Source organism: Physella acuta, unplaced genomic scaffold (assembly GCF_028476545.2).
Source record: "Physella acuta isolate Inbredline_101_S28 unplaced genomic scaffold, ASM2847654v3 ptg001653l, whole genome shotgun sequence".
Taxonomy (NCBI): domain Eukaryota; kingdom Metazoa; phylum Mollusca; class Gastropoda; family Physidae; genus Physella; species Physella acuta.
In genome coordinates this window covers 156,463-178,173 of record NW_026733167.1, presented here as the reverse complement: position 1 = coordinate 178,173, position 21,711 = coordinate 156,463, and the positions used below count along the sequence as shown (strand labels likewise).

At 37.8% G+C, this 21,711-nt stretch overlaps 1 protein-coding gene across 2 annotated transcripts; it reads left to right on the top strand.

The window, feature by feature from the left end:
• The first annotated feature begins 70 nt into the window (after positions 1–70).
• Positions 71–20,747, top strand: LOC131929579 (protocadherin-1-like). 2 transcript variants are annotated; one of them, XM_059285859.1, is made up of 16 exons: positions 71–137; positions 224–327; positions 3,429–3,609; positions 4,948–5,124; positions 7,463–7,603; positions 8,408–8,533; positions 11,713–11,880; positions 12,950–13,086; positions 13,800–13,868; positions 14,739–14,921; positions 15,787–15,934; positions 17,444–17,519; positions 17,873–18,038; positions 19,053–19,148; positions 20,184–20,341; positions 20,473–20,747. In XM_059285859.1, the coding sequence occupies exons 2-16, from the start codon at positions 268–270 to the stop codon at positions 20,519–20,521; spliced, it is 1,935 nt and encodes a 644-aa protein (XP_059141842.1). In that variant the 5' UTR covers positions 71–137; positions 224–267; the 3' UTR covers positions 20,522–20,747. The 2 variants fall into 2 exon arrangements, with proteins under 2 accessions (XP_059141842.1, XP_059141841.1); XM_059285858.1 differs by lacking the exon at positions 71–137 and having other exon boundaries at positions 162–327.
• Positions 20,748–21,711: the final 964 nt, after the last annotated feature.

Genomic DNA, 21,711 nt, shown 5'->3' with positions numbered 1-21,711 from the left:
TTGTCGCTGACGCTGTCGAAAGCGGGAGAATTCCTTTGTTCGGCAGATCTGAGAAGATCCAGCCGACAGACGCAACAGACGGGTAACTGAATGGCACCGGCTGGCATTGATCTTGATCCGTGACACGTCATAGAAAGGTAAATACGTTCCGCTTCGTTGATCGTTTCATAACGTTAAAATCGCAGTTCTTGCCAGTTATATTTTGTTTTGCTTCATGAGTTAGGACCATGACCTAACGCCACAACCCTTATGTAAAGTGATGTGAAAATGAGCAGGATAGTTCTGTTGTGTGCGTTGTATGCCCTGCTCACCCTCGTCACTGCCTCGGTAAGTTACACCAGCAATTGGCTGTTTCTTCTTCTAATGAGTTGGTTACGTTCTGTAAATTTTTTTTTAAGACTGTTCATAATTTTTTTACGTATTAAAGCTTGTTGTTAGTCGTTAAATAGTTTAAGTAGTTAGTAGCGAAAGCTATTTTTTCAAAACTGTTAATATATTGCTACTAAGCTTGATGATAGTCGTTTCTTCGTTTCAAATAGTTGGTAGGAATGTTGTGTTGTAGGTAATCATCGACGCTATATTTAGAGTTGGTGTGAGGCAGGGAGGGGAAGGGGGAAGTAGAACAATATATAACGTTAGCCATATGATTGTTACAATACTATTGTTGTTTAAATTTAAATATTTTTTTTCGCTCTGTGTGTTCTTAACGTTTTTATTGTCTTTTATTTCTTTGTGTTATTAATGTTTTTACATTCTTTATGTTCGTTGCGTTCTTAATGTTTTTATAGTCTTTATGTTCTTTGTGTTCTGAATGTATTTAAGTCTTTTAATGTTCTTAGTGTTCTTAATGTTTTCGCAATCTTTATGTTTTTTTGTGTTCGTAATGATTTTTATTGCTATCATGTTTTTGCGTACTCGATGTTTTTCAAATTCTTCATATACTACGTGCTCTTTATGTCATTAGAGTCATATGTGCCCTTTGTGTCATTAGAGTCATATGTGCCCTTTGTGTCATTAGAGTCATATGTGCCCTTTATGTCAATAGAGCCATATGTACCCTTTGTGTCATTAGAGTCATATGTGCCCTTTGTGTCATTAGAGTCATATGTGCCCTTTGTGTCATTAGATTCATATGTGCCATTTATGTCATTAGAGTCATATGTGCCCTTTGTGTCATTAGAGTCATATGTGCCCTTTGTGTCATTAGAGTCATATGTGCCCTTTGTGTCATTAGAGGCATATGTGCCATTTATGTCAATAGAGTCATATGTTCCCTTTATGTCATTAGAGTCATATGTGCCATTTATGACATTAGAGGCATATGTGCCCTTTATGTCAATAGAGTCATATGTGCCCTTTGTGTCATTAGAGTCATATGTGCCCTTTGTGTCATTAGAGTCATATGTGCCCTTTATATCAATAGAGTCATATGTGCCCTTTGTGTCATTAGAGTCATATGTGCCCTTTATGTCAATAGAGTCATATGTGCCCTTTATGTCATTAGAGTCATATGTGCCATTTATGTCATTAGAGTCATATGTGCCCTTTGTGTCATTAGAGTCATATGTGCCCTTTGTGTCATTAGAGGCATATGTGCCATTTATGTCAATAGAGTCATATGTTCCCTTGATGTCATTAGAGTCATATGTGCCATTTATGACATTAGAGTCATATGTGCCTTTTATGTCATTAGAGTCATATGTGCCCTTTATGTCATTAGAGTCATATGTGCCATTTATGACATTAGAGTCATATGTGCCTTTTATGTCATTAGAGTCATATGTGCCCTTTATGTCATTAGAGTCATATGTGCCATTTATGACATTAGAGTCATATGTGCCATTTATGTCAATAGAGTCATATGTTCCCTTTATGTCATTAGAGTCATATGTGCCTTTTATGTCATTAGAGTCATATGTGCCCTTTATGTCATTAGAGTCATATGTGCCATTTATGACATTAGAGTCATATGTGCCATTTATGTCAATAGAGTCATATGTGCCCTTTATGTCATTAGAGTCATATGTGCCCTTTATGTCATTAGAGTCATATGTGCCATTTATGACATTAGAGTCATATGTGCCATTTATGTCAATAGAGTCATATGTGCCCTTTATGTCATTAGAGTCATATGTGCCATTTATGACATTAGAGTCATGTGTTCCCTTTATGTCATTAGAGTCATATGTGCCTTTTATGTCATTAGAGTCATATGTGCCCTTTATGTCATTAGAGTCATATGTGCCATTTATGACATTAGAGTCATATGTTCCCTTTATGTCATTAGAGTCATATGTGCCATTTATGACATTAGAGTCATATGTGCCTTTTATGTCATTAGAGTCATATGTGCCCTTTATGTCATTAGAGTCATATGTGCCATTTATGACATTAGAGTCATATGTGCCTTTTATGTCATTAGAGTCATATGTGCCATTTATGTCAATAGAGTCATATGTTCCCTTTATGTCATTAGAGTCATATGTGCCCTTTAAGTCATTAGAGTCATATGTGCCCTTTATGTCATTAGAGTCTTTGTGTCATTAGAGTCATATGTGCTCTTTATGTCATTAGAGTCATATGTGCCCTTTGTGTCATTAGAGTCATATGTGCTCTTTATGTCATTAGAGTCATATGTGCCCTTTGTGTCATTAGAGTCATATGTGCTCTTTATGTCATAAGAGTCATATGTGCCCTTTATGTCATTAGAGTCATATGTGCCCTTTGTGTCATTAGATTCATATGTGCCCTTTATGTCATTAGAGTCATATGTGCCCTTTATGTCAATAGAGTCATATGTGCCCTTTATGTCATTAGAGTCATATGTGCCATTTATGACATTAGAGTCATATGTGCCTTTTATGTCATTAGAGTCATATGTGCCAATTATGTCAATAGAGTCATATGTTCCCTTTATGTCATTAGAGTCATATGTGCCATTTATGACATTAGAGTCATATGTGCTCTTTATGTCATTAGAGTCATATGTGCCCTTTAAGTCATTAGAGTCATATGTGCCCTTTATGTCATTAGAGTCTTTGTGTCATTAGAGTCATATGTGCTCTTTATGTCATTAGAGTCATATGTGCCCTTTGTGTCATTAGAGTCATATGTGCTCTTTATGTCATTAGAGTCATATGTGCCCTTTGTGTCATTAGAGTCATATGTGCTCTTTATGTCATAAGAGTCATATGTGCCCTTTATGTCATTAGAGTCATATGTGCCCTTTGTGTCATTAGATTCATATGTGCCCTTTATGTCATTAGAGTCATATGTGCCCTTTATGTCAATAGAGTCATATGTGCCCTTTATGTCATTAGAGTCATATGAGCCCTTTATGTCAATAGAGTCATATGTGCCCTTTATGTCATAAGAGTCATATGTGCCCTTTATGTCATAAGAGTCATATGTGCCCTTTATGTCCCCAGCCGACCCTGACCCTGAGCAAGAAGCTTGCTGTCATTAGAGAGAACACCGCAAAGACGGAGTACCTGTCGGAGGTCAACTGTAGTGACCCGGACAACGACCCCACCACCGCCGTCATCACCAACGTCTCGCCGTCTACCACAGCGTGCGGTAGTTGCTTCGTCCTGCTGACCTGCCCTACGTGTGAGTACTCAACAGGACATTCACTGCGGCGTACTTGTTTAGATAAAGGACATGGCATGTGTTAGGGTTAGGATGAGCGTTTGGGTGTATTAGGACAGGCAATACATGTTTAGATGTGTAGGACAGGGGACAATAAGAGGAGTTAAAACTACATGGTTCAAGTTAAGTTAGTTATTAGAAAACAATGCATTAGTTGTAATATAGTTGAGACTATAACACAATACGGTTTTACGGTAAATAGATACATGCTCTTTGCGCAGTACGTCACTTGATGAATTATAACCAAAAACGTGAATTGTTTAGATTATACGTCATTATTCAGACCAGGTTTACGTTGGACAACAGAGTCCACCCAGCTCTGATGAGTACCTGACTTGCGTTAGGGAAAGCAAAGGCGGCTGGTCACATACTGACCACTGTTATAATCGACCTTTCGTTCGACTCCAAACACGATTCAAGGCACTGTTCAAACCTTAATTTAACTTGTCATTTTCATTATTACACCGCAAGCCCTCAACCCTAGCCGCTACTTTCATAATAGGTATATACCGGCTAAGGTGTATCACTCCCGTTAGACAGGCAGGCCTCGACGTCGTGAACTGCGACTACCTGGTTTTATACGATCGGAAACAGACCGCGAAGATACCAGTACTAACAAGCCCCTTACAATTGTTTACTCCAGCTTTTATACCCCCACTCGTCCTTGGGATAACAAAACCCTAAACACCCCGGGGTTAACTCAACTCACACAAGCCACTCCCCTACGTTCTACACTATTCTAGCCTATTCTAATTTATCCTACAATTTAACCGTAACAACCACGCTATCCAATTCATATGCTGAGGTCATGGACAGTCAGGTTCGAAGGGAAAACTTCTAACATTTAAGACTAAGTTTAGCATTTTTTTGACTCAATTTCACCATAAAACAAATGCTGTACGTCAAACATTCAGTATCAGCAAATGTATGTCCACATTTCAAAGTCCCATTTTACAGGTATATCCAACTTCAAGGGGGGGGGGGGGGGGGGTTGCAATTTTTGCCCGGGGACAAACTTTCGATTTGCACCCCCCCCCCTCAAACTTTCGATTTGCACCCCCCCCCTCAAACTTTCGATTTGCACCCCCCCCCCCTCAAACTTTCGATTTGCACCCCCCCCCCCCTTTAAACTTTCGATTTTCACCCCCCCCCCCCTCAAACTTTCGATTTGCACCCCCTCATACTTTTTATATTTATACCGAGGGGTCTATGGGGGGTTATGACCCCCCCTAACCCCCCCCCTGCCTACGCCACTGCCAACTTCTATCCACCAACAAAAGTTGCTTGTCTAAATTTCAGCAACCAACAAATGCCTCCAGTACAAAACAGGGCAGGGAACTCTGGATTACTCCATCACCCCGAGTTACCTCTTCACCATCGAGTGCCGGGACAACAAGGAGACCCCAGATAGCGAGGTCGTGGAGGTCAGGGTCATACCCAACTCGCCCCCTTACTTTGACCCCTACGTGCTGTACGGTGAGTATTTCAAACTTTTTTTTTACCATGCCCTGCCACAACTCCAAAACTTCGCTACAACGTTAAAATGGCTCCATCGTCAAAGAAACCAATTGATGACTGCAACTTGGAAATTCAACTACAAAGATTAGAAAGCATGTTGAGAAAATACATATATTGTCGGGTATCATCATCACCATCTCCACACAGCTGCGGTACCCAAGGTGGGAGGGGTCGTCGATAAATGACGTCACACAGTCACACAATTGGGGGGCGGGGGGTCAGACTTTTGTGACGATGTGTGACGTAGGGGAGAGGAGGTAAAAAAATCGACAAAAAGCGTGACGTCATTTAAGGACGACCCCCTTAGCATACGTTGTGTCGCAAGAACTGCCGAAAGGAAACCAAAAATCGGTGATCTTTTTGCCTCAGAAGATCCACTCTTGTTTGATAGTGGATTTTTCTCATCTAGTTTGTTGCTGTCCCTAGAAAAAGAGTTCCAGCTGCCCGATCAGTAAAAATTAAAATAACTTAATTCCATGTGCTCTTTTAGTGCTATAATAAGAAATAGGAAATTTACAGCAATATTATTTGCTACAGTTATATTATGACACGTATATGAATATGTTGGAAGCGACTCTGGAAAACATAAACAACACAATTGGGGAAAATTTTACATTATGAATTGTAATGACACTCTAATACTTAAACTAGTCTTTCATACTATACTTTTTCACGACGTAGTACGCAGCTTATTTATAAGGATAGTCACTTTTTTACTTTCTCGTATATACGAAGTATAGAGAAAGTCTTGTAATCCTGCAAAAAAAAAAAATCGATATTTTTACAAATCTCGACGTTTTACACCTCACTGATATGGAAAAACATAATTTTGCAATCTTGTCCGTATGTGTGTGTGTGTGTGTGTGTGTGTGTGTGTGTGTGTGTCTGTCTGTCTGTCTGTCTGTCTGTCTGTCTGTCTGTCTGTCTGTCTGTCTGTCTGTCTGTCTGTCTGTCTGTCTGTCTGTCTGTCTGTCTGTCTGTCTGTCTGTCTGTCTGTCTGTCTGTCTGTCTGTCTGTCTGTCTGTCTGTCTGTCTGTCTGTCTGTCTGTCTGTCTGTCTGTCTGTCTGTCTGTCTGTCTGTCTGTCTGTCTGTCTGTCTGTCTGTCTGTCTGTCTGTCTGTCTGTCTGTCTGTCTGTCTGTCTGTCTGTCTGTCTGTCTGTCTGTCTGTCTGTCTGTCTGTCTGTCTGTCTGTCTGTCTGTCTGTCTGTCTGTCTGTCTGTAAACACGGTAACTTGAGTACCGTTACAGCTAGGTTGATGAAATTTCATATATAAGTATTTTATCAAAATCGTAGAACCGTATCAACTTTTGAGCGATTTCCAATAACCGGAAGTGGTACTTTTTCTACTTTGAATTTTTAAAAAGCCTATAACTTAAGTACCATTTCAGATAGATAAATGAAATTTCACATGTAAGTAAAAGATCTAATTCCCTACCTGCTATAAAAGTTTGAGTTATTTCCGTTGACCGGAAGTACTAATTTATGCTATTCCCGATTTCTCAAAAAAGCATGTAAATTTATAAAGTACTAATAATATTGCGCACTATTATGCACATTTTGTTTTGGCGTTCGCTTGGTGCGCAATTCTTTTTTTCTACGAGATTCTATTCTATTATTAAAAGTTTAAGTAATTAAAAATCATGTCTATATTCCGAGTTAAATAAGAATATTCGAGAAAGTTTAGGGGAGATCACTCCCGGTTTATTATCCTTGTTAATGCCGTGTATACTATTCACCCGAATAATATTTCTAATCGTGTCCATGTTTGTCATGCCAGTACAGTTTTCTTTTATTCATATCCGACTTCCATCCGAGCTGTTCCCGTCTTCTAATCATGTAGCCTACATGCTTGTCCATCTTCTAATCATGTACATGCTTGTCCAACTTCGTTTAGTTTCAATCTTCCTCACAAGGCCATCTCCCATTTTTGTCCATTTTCCATGTAAGTTATTTCCTAACCTTGACGATCTTCTGACGTAGACAATTGAAGAAAAATATATAGACAAGTTAATGAACTATAAATATTTCAAGACAGTATGAAAATCAAGAAAATAAAACCAAAAAAGTTCTCTCGGAATCTTATAATTTCAAAAATGTCCTGCAAAATCATTACAATCACGTGTACATTTCTAATATAACATAATTAACAATTTTATTGTATAGTTCTAATATAGCATGATCAATATTTTTACTTGTACATTCTAATATAACATAATCAACATTACTGTTCTAATATAACTTAAATCTGTACAAGAAAAAACAAACAAATGACTTCTGAACTTTGACCTCCACAGACGCCGGCAGTATCAGTGTCAGTGGCGGCCCTACAACAATAATCAAGGACGTGAACGCCATAGACCCTGATGGAGACACCATAGAGTACAGCATGGTCGTCTCACCGTCCTCGTCGTCAGCTAACTACAAGATAGACAAGAGTAAGGGTTAGGATTAGGTTAAAGAATATACAGGTGCAACTCTGGGTGGGGTTAAATAATTAACAGGTTGAGTGCTAGGGTAATACAATATACAGGTGTAAGGATTAGAGTAGTATTAAACAATATACAGGTGTAAGGATTAGAGTAGTATTATACGATATACAGGTGTAAGGATTAGAGTAGTATTAAACAATATACAGGTGTAAGGGTTAGCTAAGTATTAACTATATATAAGTGTAAGGGTTAGAATAGTATTAAACAATATACACGTTTAAAGGTTAAAGTAGTATTATACAATATACAGGTGTTAGGGTTAGCTTAGTATTAACTATATATAAGTGTAAGGGTTAGAATAGTATTAAACAATATACACGTTTAAAGGTTAAAGTAGTATTATACAATATACAGGTTTAAAGGGTTAGCGTAGTATTAACCATATATAAGTGTAAGGGTTAGAATATTATTAAACGATATACAGGTGTAAGGGTTAGCTTAGTATTAAACAATATACAGGTGTAGGTAAAATATAAGTGGTGGAAGCTAGAAGATAGGCTAGTACTAACGGGTATCCTAGCTCTGACGGCTTTAATCTTTAAAATAATTTTTACCTCAGTGTTACATTTTTTTACTAATCTACCTTGCATAAACCTATCCCTTAAGCTAGCATGCATACCTACATTTAACAAAAAAATATAAACACCTGCACTGTAATATTGCGTTGTGTTTTCAAGAACACATGTATTCGACGCTCAAAAACATGCGATTTCACTGAACCGTTGACTTTTTTATTGTTTGCCTATACAGCAACAGGTGTGATAAAGCCGTTAATTGACATGAGGAAAGAATGTAGACCTGACATCTCGTTCAGTGTGTACATCAGTGATGGGAAAAATAAAGTGGGACCACTGGTCATTGATAGAAATATTACAGGTAGGTATATTGTTATAGAACTATTACAGGTAGGTGCATTGGTCATTAATAGAATATTACAGGTAGGTGTATTAGTCATTGATAGAACTATTACAGGTAGGTGTATTGTTCATTGATAGAACTATTACAGGTAGGTGTATTGGTCATTGATAGAACTATTACAGGTAGGTGTATTGGCCATTGATAGAACTATTACAGGTACGTGTATTGGTCATTGATAGAACTATTACAGGTAGGTGTATTGGTCATTGATAGAACTATTACAGGTAGGTGTATTGGTCATTGATCGAACTATTACAGGGAAGTGTATTGGTCATTGATATAACTATTACAGGTAGGTGTATTGGTCATTGATAGAACTATTACAGGTACGTGTATTGGTCATTGATAGAACTATTACAGGTACGTGTATTGGTCATTGATAGAACTATTACAGGTATGCGTATTGGTTATTAATAAAACTATTACAGGTAGGTGTATTGGTTATAGAACTATTACAGGTAGGTGTAGTGGTCATTGATAGAACTATTACAGGTAGGTGTATTGGTTATTGATACAACTATTACAGGTAGGTGTATTGGTCATTGATAGAACTATTACAGGTAAGTGTATTGGTTATAGAACTATTACAGGTAGGTGTATTGGTCATTGATAGAACTATTACAGGTAGGTGTATTAGTCATTGATATAACTATTACAGGTAGGTGTATTGGTCATTGATCGAACTATTACAGGTAGGTGTATTGGTCATTGATAGAACTATAACAGGTAGGTGTATTGGTCATAGACCTATTACAGGTAAGTGTATTGGTCATTGATAGAACTATTACGGGTAGGTGAATTGGTCATTGATAGAACTATTACAGGTAGGTGAATTGGTGATTGATAGAACTATTACAGGTAGGTGTATTGGTCATTGATAGAACTATTACAGGTAGGTGTATTGGTTATAGAACTATTACAGGTATGTGTGTTGGTCATTGATAGAACTATTACAGGTAGGTGTATTGGTCATTGATAGAACTATTACAGGTAGGTGAATTGGTGATTGATAGAACTATTACAGGTAGGTGTATTGGTCATTGATAGAACTATTACAGGTAGGTGTATTGGTTATAGAACTATTACAGGTATGTGTGTTGGTCATTGATAGAACTATTACAGGTAGGTGTATTGGTCATTGATAGAACTATTACAGGTATGTGTGTTGGTCATTGATAGAACTATTACCGGTAGGTATATTGGTGATATAACTATTACAGGTAGGTGAGTTCCATGACAAATGATCTCAGACAAAATATCTGATGGACAAATGATTTCACTGACAAAAGATTGCAGGACAAAATATATCAGGACAAAATATATCAGGACAAAATATATCAGGACAAATGATACCATGGACAAATGTTCTCAGACAAAATATCTTAGAAAAAAATATTTTTAAAAAATTTGTCAGGTGGTTTTTATTTCTTGTTTTTTTATACACATAGTTATATTAATTGTGAAATATACTAAATGAATGAGTAAAACATCTATCGGTCATTGAACTGTAACATTGAACTATTACAAGTCATTAGTAAAACTATCACTGCTTGAAAATAACTACGGCTTGTTACAAGAAAACTAATTAACATAGGCCTAGGTCAGGGGTCGGCAACCTTTTCAGACCGAAGAGCCAAAAGTTACAATTTATAAAATTTCCCAGATTTTAAAGAACCGCCAACATTTTTTTTAATATTATGATCTTTATTTAGGATTTGGTATATATATATATATATATATATATATATATATATATATATATATATATATATATATATATATATCAATGTTTATTTGTTTGTGTGTGTGTGTGTCTGTTTTTCTTTTATGCATTACTACACCTTTCATCCGATCGCCATGAAACTTTGGGAAGTTGCTAAGAATGCTCATGGAAAGGTTTCTGCGAAAAAAAGTTTTCAAACTCGCAGGATTGCCCCCCCCCCCCGGCAGCGCGCTATTCGATTCTTCTCTATATAAAGTATATAAAAGTAAAGTCGATTGCGGTTTGACACCGTTCATCCGATCGTCATGAAACCTTCCGGAGTTGACTAAAACACTCCAGGAGAGGTTTGTACAAAAAAAATCATTTTAAATTTTTTATGGGCGGCGCCCGGGTGGTGCATTTTCTGTCAATTCACCTATTGGCGCCCAGAGTTCCCGAGTGGCTATGTTAGTACTTGGCATCCATTAATCGGGCGTTCTGCATATCGGGTAAGGGGTACTACAATATTCAGCGGCAAAACTGCAACAGGTGCAACCGCCGGCTCCTCGTCGATTGCGCGACCCGAAGCGCCCCGGGCTCACCTGCGAGCACTATGGCGCCTACGTTCGTTTTTTAAAATAGACTATACACTATAGACACGCGTTGATTTAGTCGCTTACTAATCAAATCAGGCGCATCTTCCGGCTTCTCTGCAGGGTGCGATTTGGCGCCCAGGGCTATCCCGCGAGCACTAAGCACCTATCTTTGTTTTAAGGAGCACCCTACAATACGACATACGATGATTAAACCGAGCTAGGCGCCGTACGCAGCGCCACTGCGGTAGTGTAATCGGGTTCACGAGAGAGCCACTTTCCGTCCTCGACAATTAGGCGGTGAGTGATTAACGGCGATAATGCGGCGAGTGATTAACTTACACTCAAGTCTTTCATACAGCACGCCATGGTGGTGGGCGGTAGTGTAAGTAACCAGTGCCTTGATAAATATGATCCAAACACAGGTATTGTTTAAACTTAAATAACTCAGCTTTAGAAAACAAGGAAGTACATTGAAATAGGGAGTAACTAAATATTCTAATAGAATAGCGAATGTTTATTGTTTATATTTGTTATTATATCGTTCATTACCGAGTGCTGCAGACAAATACTTTTATGAGTTTTAAAAATAAAATAAAACAATTATTAATATTTGTGCACCGAGCTGAAGAGCCGCACCTTGACACCAAAAGAGCCGCATGCGGCTCGCGAGCCGCAGGTTGCCGACCCCTGGCCTAGGTGTTTAGAACATTTCTTTAAATTACTTCATTTAATCAACCTTAACTTTAACAAAACATTTAACAACAAATACCTTACCTAATCAACTCGAGACTTGCTTTACTAAAGAAAACCCAGACAATTTTTTCCCGTCTTTCATCCAGGCGCCAACGTGGCACCAATAGCCACCAACCTGAACACCATAGTCCAGATACCTGAGACAACCACTGGCACGGTGTTTGAGATGGTTGTTGTGGACAACCCGTCGGACACCGTGACCTTCACAACCACAGCAGACAACACCCCTGGCTTCAACCAGTTCACATTCCCGTGTAAGTCCATCTATTTATAGCTTGTTCAACACACTCTAAATATAATATATATATATATATATATATATATATATATATATATATATATATATATATATATATATATATATATATATATATATATATACATATAAACCAATCAATACACTAATTATCTCTTAATTTCTGATGCCAGTGTTACACCCTTGTTGAATTTAAAAATTGTTGCTGTTTTCTGCTGCTCAAAGTAATTCTAAAACAAGTAGCCCTGTCCGTTCATTGATGTCCTCTATCGAACAATTATATTCTAAACTCCTGTTTAACTTCACAACCATTATCTTACTTTAGATACCAACAGATACGATTTCATTTTCAATACAGTTATATAGTTTATTAGGCCTCTATAGATATTGGATGCAACCCCCTCCATCATAGAGATTCGTGAAATCCTTTCATTCGTTGGTAGGTAGGTAAGCCTGTGTCCACTCTTGGGACATTTGCCGCTTACAAGAGCTTTCCGTCTAGTCTCTACAAATGTCTCCAGATGTACCCAATCCTCTTGGTGTCATCCTCCATGTCACGTCTCTAAGTCTTCCTTGGTCAACCTTTTTTTTTTCTTTTACCCTCTTGATTCCAGATTAGAGCCTGTCTTGTTACGCTGAGTACATGCTTCCGTATCAATTTTCTTTGGAAGATCTCTTCTTCAGCTGGTTGTTGGTTTGTCCGTTGCCACAGGAACATAATTTCTTATGGTTTAAGCCAGCGTGTTCGAAGGGTCTTGCTGAGACATGGGTTTATAAATGATTGTATTTTCTTATTTGTGGCAGTTATTCTCCATGTCCAGCTCCTTACAGTAAAACAGGTATTACTGGTGTGTTACTAATTCTGGTTTCTATTCCTAGCGTTAAGTGGCTATTACTTCGGCATTATAAAATGAGCCAAAAGAATAAACGAGAATCTCCTCTCATTGTGATACTGACCTTCCAGAAAATGTATAGTCCAAACGAAAGATACGCACGACATCAACACTCTAATTTCAGTGCTAATTAAGTAATTGCATACAGCTATTATCAACATCTACTGTCCACAGCTTCTGTATCTGGCGGCAGTGTAAAGATCACGGCTGCGGCTTTGGATTACGAGAAGAAAGAATTGCGAGAAACGAACATCAACATTCAGTTTACTGACGGCTATTGTACCTCACCCACGTACAAGCTAACCTTAAGGGTAAGGTTACACGTCTGAACCACCCAACTCTGCAGTTTTACCACATGTTTTAAATAATCTAGTCCATTTCTGCCAACATTTTAATTTATCTTTGTAACCGATGCAAATGCAACCAAACCTATTTACGATTCTATTAATTCAATGGTTGAGTTGGATTGTAAATGACACTGATAATGTATATCCTTCCAATCTTTGATTCTCTAAACTCATAATGTCACTGATTCTCTTTAATCTAAATACCACTGATTCTCTATACTCAAAATACCACTGCTTCTATATTCACTAAATACCACTTATCTCTATATTCTCTAAATACCACTGATTCTATATTCTCTAAATACCACTGATTCTATATTCTCTAAATACCACTGATTCTATATTCTCTAAATACCACTGATTCTATATTCTCTAAATACCACTGATTCTATATTCTCTAAATACCACTGATTCTATATTCTCTAAATACCACTGATTCTATATTCTCTAAATACCACTGATTCTATATTCTCTAAATACCACTGATTCTATATTCTCTAAATACCACTGATTCTATATTCTCTAAATACCACTGATTCTATATTCTCTAAATACCACTGATTCTATATTCTCTAAATACCACTGATTCTATATTCTCTAAATACCACTGATTCTATATTCTCTAAATACCACTGATTCTATATTCTCTAAATACCACTAAACTCTATACTCACCAGGTGATAGATGTCAACGAGCCGCCCAGCATATCCCCCACCATCCTGCCACTCACAATGTGTGAGGGAAAAGTAAGTGCCACACACACACTGTACTCAATGACCCCTTTAGCATTTCACAACCCCCTACCCCAATTATAAATAACTAATTACGTGTTTATCTGCCCCACCTTGTTGTAATCTTAAGGGCGTAGACATTTGGATATGGATTGGGAGGAGGGTGTAGTTACAATACTTTAATAATTTTATGATAAAGTAGAACTTTTACAATGCTGTCTCAAGGAATTTGACATTTATATATGGAAGGATGTCACTATCGATTACATATTAAGCAATGAATGAGGACAATTTAGTATGTAATTGAATTGACCATTCTTATTAATTTTAGAAATGTACATACACATTTATGCTCCAAATGTCTGAAAAAAAAACTATTCAGAACAAAAGTAATTACTAAGGAAAACAAAGTCCTGATTGTCAAGGTTTGTACCAATAGTTTACAAAGATGGAAGCCATAAAGCCGAAATATTGTTTCATGTTAAGATAAAAAAAAACGCTGATACTTCTCATTATGTCCATTCGACATTAAGTAAAAGTAAAGTTAATTGTCAGACCCATAGGGCAGCGACATTTGAGCTCGTCTGTTTCTTGACCACAGAAAATGAAGAGATGTATAGTGCGGACAACACTATGCCCAGCCAATGTCGGTACCATACAAGTACGATTCAGGTACGATTCAGGTACCATCCAGGAGGCATTCTGGTACTTTATAGGTACACTTTATGTACCATTTATAGCTGGGTAAACAACGGCTCGATTTTGTGTTCCGGACTTGTGACTTCCGGGTTAGCATTCGAGCGCTCTACCACTCAACTACTCTGTCCCATAGATACTTCTAATTATCCTCACTCAATAATGTCTGCCTGTATCTGTATGCCCCAGATCCAGATAGAGAACGGGTTTACCTTAACAGACCCCGACGAATCGGACTACTGGACCTGGTCATTTGAACCACCCAGGGACGACTTCCAAATCGACCCACAGACCGGTGCCATTAAATCTGTTGTGGACTACGATCTGGACAAGGCGGGGCTACAGAACAAACTTGAGAACCTCGTCGTTAAGGTAACACATGGAGGAGGGGGGTACTCGTCGTTAAGGTAACACATTGGTGTGGGGTGGTACTTGTCGTTAAGATAACATATAGGGGGGGTGGTACTTGTCGTTAAGGTAACACATTGGGGGGGGGGGGTGGTACTTGTCGTTAAGATAACATATTGGGGGGGGGGTGGTACTTGTCGTTAAGATAACATATTGGGGGGGTGGTACTTGTCGTTAAGGTAACACATTGGGGGGGGGGGGGGGTGGTACTTGTCGTTAAGGTAACACATTGGGGGGGGGGTGGTACTTGTCGTTAAGGTAACACATTGGGGGGGGGGTGGTACTTGTCGTTAAGGTAAAACATTGGGGGTGGGGGTGGTACTTGTCGTCAACGTAACATTGGGGGGGGGGGGTACTTGTCGTTAAGGGAGGGGGGTACTTGTTTGTTTTATTTTTTCAAATGTCAGTGTTCTTTCAGTGATATGTTTCGCGTTATTATTTTAAAATATCTTAAGTGATTTTTTGTTCCAGATACCTGTAATAAAATTTGCATTTTAGCATATTTTTATATTTAAGACTTATCAGTACCTTAAACAAAAAATCATTTTGCTTTGGTAGTTTATTGTATTATTATTTACATTTAATCGTGTACAAAAATGTAAACGTAATGTTAGCAATCATTGTTATTCAGGCGATTAAAAAAATGTGTATGAACTCTTTGTAAACCCTTTTAATTTTAAATTTTAATACCTTTTTATCTCAAAATTATTTTTAATATATCAAGTATATTCATTAATAACTGAGTATTTCAAAGTGATTTTCAAGTAAATATTGAGACTTGCATGCACTAACAATAACGATAAATCAATATAGTTTCGTTAATTTTAAGGTCAAGGACAAAGGCTATTTGCCGAATAAGAACGAGCCACAGGGTACGGCTACGGTGGCTTTGACCCTCAACGACTGTAATGACAATGCTCCGGTCTTTGATACCCAGTTTGTGGAGAACCTCGAACCCACAGAATGTACCCCGGCAGGTAGGTCGTTCTAGAGCCACATTATGTATCCCGGCAGTTAAGTCGTACCTAAGACCCACATTATGTATCCCGGCAGTTAAGTCGTACCTAAGACCCACATTATGTATCCCGGCAGTTAAGTCGTACCTAAGACCCACATTATGTATCCCGACAGTTAAGTCGTACCTAAGACCCACATTATGTATCCCGGCAGTTAAGTCGTACCTAAGACCCACATTATGTATCCCGACAGTTAAGTCGTACCTAAGACCCACATTATGTATCCCGACAGTTAAGTCGTACCTAAGACCCACATTATGTATCCCGGCAGTTAAGTCGTTCTAGAGCCACATTATGTACCACGCAGTTAAGTCGTACCTAAGACCCACATTATGTACCCCAGCAGGTAATTCATTCCTAGGGCTCATAGAATGTACCCCAGCAGGTAAGTCATTCCTAGGACTCATAGAATGTACCCCAGCAGGTAAGTCATTCCTAGGGCTCATAGAATGTACCCCAGCAGGTAAGTCATTCCTAGGACTCATAGAATGTACCCCAGCAGGTAAGTCATTCCTAGGACTCATAGAATGTACCCCAGCAGGTAAGTCATTCCTAGGGCTCATAGAATGTACCCCAGCAGGTAAGTCATTCCTAGGACTCATAGAATGTACCCCAGCAGGTAAGTCATTCTAGAGTCTACAGAATGTAGAAGTTTATTACCCAAAAGACCATACTTTCCAAATAATAATACTGATTCTTTACACTTTTCACATAAACATATCCACATAACGACAACTACACTGACTATCCTCGTAACACACATGACTATTGTCCTTTCCAACACTACCCACATCACCATAACCACTACCTTCACTACCCACATCACCATAACCACTACCCACACTACCCACATCACCATAACCACTACCCACAATATCCACACTACCCACACTGCGCATAACCACTACCCACATCACCATAACCACTACCCACACTACCCACATCACCATAACCACTACCCACTTTCCCCACAGCACCATAACCACTACCCACATCACCATAACCACTACCCACATCACCATAACCACTACCCACACTACCCACATCACCATAACCACTACCCACTTTCCCCACAGCACCATAACCACTACCCACACTACCCACATCACCATAACCACTACCCACACTACCCACTTTCCCCACAGCACCATAACCACTACCCACACTACCCACATCACCATAACCACTACCCACACTACCCACTTTCCCCACAGCACCATAACCACTACCCACACTACCCACTTTCCCCACAGCACCATAACCACTACCCACGTCACCATAACCACTACACACATCACCATAGCCTTTGCACATATCACCATAACCACTACTTTCATTACTCAAACTTCCCACATCACTATGCCTGCTACCCACACTACCCACACACCACTACAACATTCACCCACTACCGGAGCTAGTACAATTATTGAAATTTTATTTCTCCTAAATTGTATTTTTTCTTTTGATCAGGCACAATCCTCGGCTCCAAGCTTAAAGCCACAGACAAAGACTCATCTTTCAATCAAAATAACGTGATCGAATACTCGTAAGTCAATTTTTGTAAAACAAAGCTTACCTCAACATTGTCAACCCATCTAAGCAGTTATGTACCCCTCTCGAACCTGGAAGTCGATGGGGCAAGTGAAGTAGAGTTCACCTGTTTCTGTGACCTCGATATTTGAAAGCAGCATGCCTAGCTAGCTTTACTTTCACTAATCTGCATTAGGTACCCACCATAAGAAGTGACTTAAGTACTCTGCTTCATCTATTCCAGTAGACCATCAAAGATTAAAAAAAAACAACAACTATACATGACTAACCCTAACCAAATGTCTAATCCTAATAAGGAAAAAGTAGTCGAATCATTTTGAACCTTTTATCGTTTACTGTGTTCTACAGAGGATCCGGAGGAGCAGTGGCTGTAAACGCCAATGGTGACCTTGTTGTTCTAGAGGTGTTGCCTGCGGGTACTGTACTCACCTTTGAGGCCTACGCCTTTGACAAAGGTAAAGTACCTGGGCCCTTGAAGAGCAAGAACCCTTGTGTCGTCAGCGTCGCCTTCAAGGTGAGTCTGTCGATTCAATCTGAGTCTGTTAATCTGAGTCTGATAATCTGAGTCTGTCAATGTGAGTCTGTCAATATGATTTTGTCAATTTGATTCTGTCTATCTGTGTCTATCAATTCAGTATGAGACTGTCAATCTAAGTCTGTCAAGCTGTAATTCTATCTGAATCTGCCTTTCTGAGTCTGTCTAAGTCTGTCTATCTGATTCTGTCTGAGTTTGTCTGAGTCTTCCAATCAAACACAACTAGTCACATGCTATGTTAACTGTACTTGTGTCTGATTTATAAATAACTTTTGTTATTATTTCACATTTCAGTAACTTCCATATTGGTTTATTTCAGTAGCATTGGACATTATCTCATAATTATGTTACATGATTAATTGTTATAATTGCGTTATTTCCTAAAGACTCATTTCTTCATTTGTAATGTAATTCTGTAAACTTTTCTAAAATTTTAATAACATTTTAACTGTAAATTTATATAATTATCTAAATATCTATATATATAATTCTCTTCTGGGAGCCGTTAGAAAACAAGCTGCAAGCGCCTCCTTGCAGTCCCCTCTCTTTCTCTCTATCACTATCACTACCACCCCCACCCCACCCCCACATTGTCTGGTGAGTTGTGGTCACGCTAAATGTTTACAAAGCTAAATGGTTATAAATCGTAGAGCCGTAGAGCCGGGTTTCTATTAGGGGCAGATAATTTTGTTCGATTTTAAACTTACAGGAGGTAACTAAGAAATAACTAAGAGGAGGCTGCTTTCACGGGGGGGGGGGGGGTGTAGGGTCGGGGTTAGGGGTTAGGGGAAAGGGGGGTTAGTGTTTTAAAGCAAATATTTTCAGTGGCAGCATTGGTACTGTCGAATTCACAAATTATGAATTACTGAAAAGTAGAAAATAAAACAACTAAATAGCGGCGTATGATACGCTGCGGGTCGGCTCGTTTTAATAACTTTATCTGTAAATCTGTATAATTCTCTTTAAACAAGTAATTTATTTTTCCTACATTAGCCGTGCCCCACCACACCACCACCTGTTGTTGTCGTCACCGCTACACCCGCCGCCGCCACAACATCAAAGACATCATCATCTAGCAGCAGCAGCAGTGTGAGTAGAATGTGTCCTTTGTTTTCTGTCAAGCTACATTATCAACCCTCCAAAATGCACCCCGCCCCACATACTCCCCCACTACATACCCACCCCCACTACACCCCCAACCCCACTCCATCACAATACCACTCACACCACTCCTCCATCTGACCTCCCTTCCACCCTACCACACATTAATACGAATCACACCTCCACCCCAACCACACCTACACATACACCTCACCTCAACACACCTCCAAGCCAAACCCACCACACATCCGAAAAACTCTACACATTGAACCCGGGGTTCGAGTCCGCACGACGCTCCTGAGCCGACCTAAAAAGGATTGCTACTTGACTCATGCCAGAAGACGTAAAGGCGGCTGGGCATAGTGCTGACAACACTATCCCTTGATATACCGAGGTCAGTGAGTCAGGTAAACTCTACTGCACCTGTCCCCTATGGACCATAAGGCTCGAAAGTGTATATAAACTTACTTTAGACCACAACCCTCTGAAACACAAAGACCTGCTTTAGATTTTTTAAATTAAAAAAAAAGAGTATCTTGAGAAAGGGAAGGTTTGATAAACTAACAGCACCTAACTGTTTCCATGAACTGTGTGTAGAGTGATGCTATTTGTCTGAACTTTCCTGATGTCAGTCTAAAGACAGCAACATTGCTAATTATTCGATATATATATATATATATATATATATATATATATATATATATATAGAGAGAGAGAGAGAGAGATAGATATGTATATATATATATATATATATATATATATATATATATATATATATATATATATATATATATATATATATATATATGTATGTATGTATGTATGTATGTATGTATGTATATAAAAAGTATATGCATGTATAAAAATATACATTATATGAGCCTGTGTGTGCCTAGTTGAATGTGTGTGTATATGTGTGAGTGTGTGAATGCCATGTAATATAATCTGGTTATCTTCTTTTTTATTTGGGTTGTCTATAATTATCTATACTATGTGTCTAACTCTCATTTGTCCTAAACTTAGATCAATTCCCTGCTCCCCTGGATCATTGTGGCTTCCATTGCTGGAGCCTTCATGCTTGGCCTGCTGATCTTCATGGTCTGTCGGTACGGTCAGCTGTGTGGAAACGCCTGCAAGAACTGGAACTGTGGCAAGGACTGCTGTAGACCAAAGCCCAAAAGGTTGGTTAAAACATCGCTTACAAACCAAAGTTATTCAAAAAAATAAAAATAAAGCTTGTAGGCTGAAAGATTAGTTTTTTTATTTATGTTTATAGTTGCTTTATAAAATTTAAATTTAATTTATTTTACAGGCAGAGGATTCTTGTTAGAAGTCGTTCAAATGAAAGAATTTTCTTTTAATCCAGAGAACGTTTTAAAGACTTTTAAACACCTAGCTTCACATTTCAGGCCTAGATTAAGTACTGCAAACTTTTCATACAAGAATAGTTACATTTTTTTAAAACGACCATTATGATATATTTTGATACTTTTTTTTATTTTAATAAAAATTAAAGAGTGGTCTTTGAGGTCATTCTATTTAAACATTGATTTCATCAGCTTCAAGGTTGGAACTAGCTTAACATAAACGTGATTGTATTTTTAAATGTTTCAATATGTACCATATTTTAAATGACTCAATGAAACAAAATTTAGATAATAATTTAAATAGCATTTTTATAGTCTACTTTATGTAGAGCATTTTATATAAACCATTATATTTTTTACGATTATATTAAAGAAGCAAAGTGTAAATTATTTTATTGTAGAAAAACCTAAAATAAAGCGGGCTAATTATTGTAATTACTACAAGCTTAAAAAACGTCAATGTTACATGTAAACTAAATAATTATATTAAAGGAATATTTGATACATAACTAGCGGTTGGCATAAATGCAAAATGTTTGATGATTTTTTTTAAATATTGTTTATTAACATAATATTATTCTAAGAAGCAATATTTAAAAAAAAATCATCAAACATTTTGCAGTTAATAATTTAAGAAATAAAACGTGGTAATCAGAAAATGTTGTTAATTACAGTAACCTATTTTTGTTTCTTTAAAGTAATTAAGTATATTCTATTTTCTAAGCTGATGCTTGATAGTACTCAATCTACATGCACGGGGGCAAATATTCAATATTTGTATAATTTTGTGTTTGTAATCTATCATTGTATTTATTTATGTATATTCTGGCTCAAAGTTCTTTCATTTTTTTTGTATTTTAGCTCTCTTTTTTACATTTTTACAATTTTTCAAAATATCAGAAATAGGCTTTTGATGACAATAGAGGCTAATGGAAATGATTCGTAAGTGGGATATTTTTCAAATATTTTTTGTGATGATATTAAAATTTAGATACAACAAAAGCATACATGATTTATATTACTGTCTTACCGTGTATGCTTATGACACTTGTTCGTACAATTAGTTTAATCGAAATGTTTACGATCGGAAGCAGATTTATGGTAGAAGGAGTGCTGGAGTTAAAAAAAATATTTTTAAAATATACTTTTATTGTGTTAACAATTATCAGACCAAAATTCTTGAA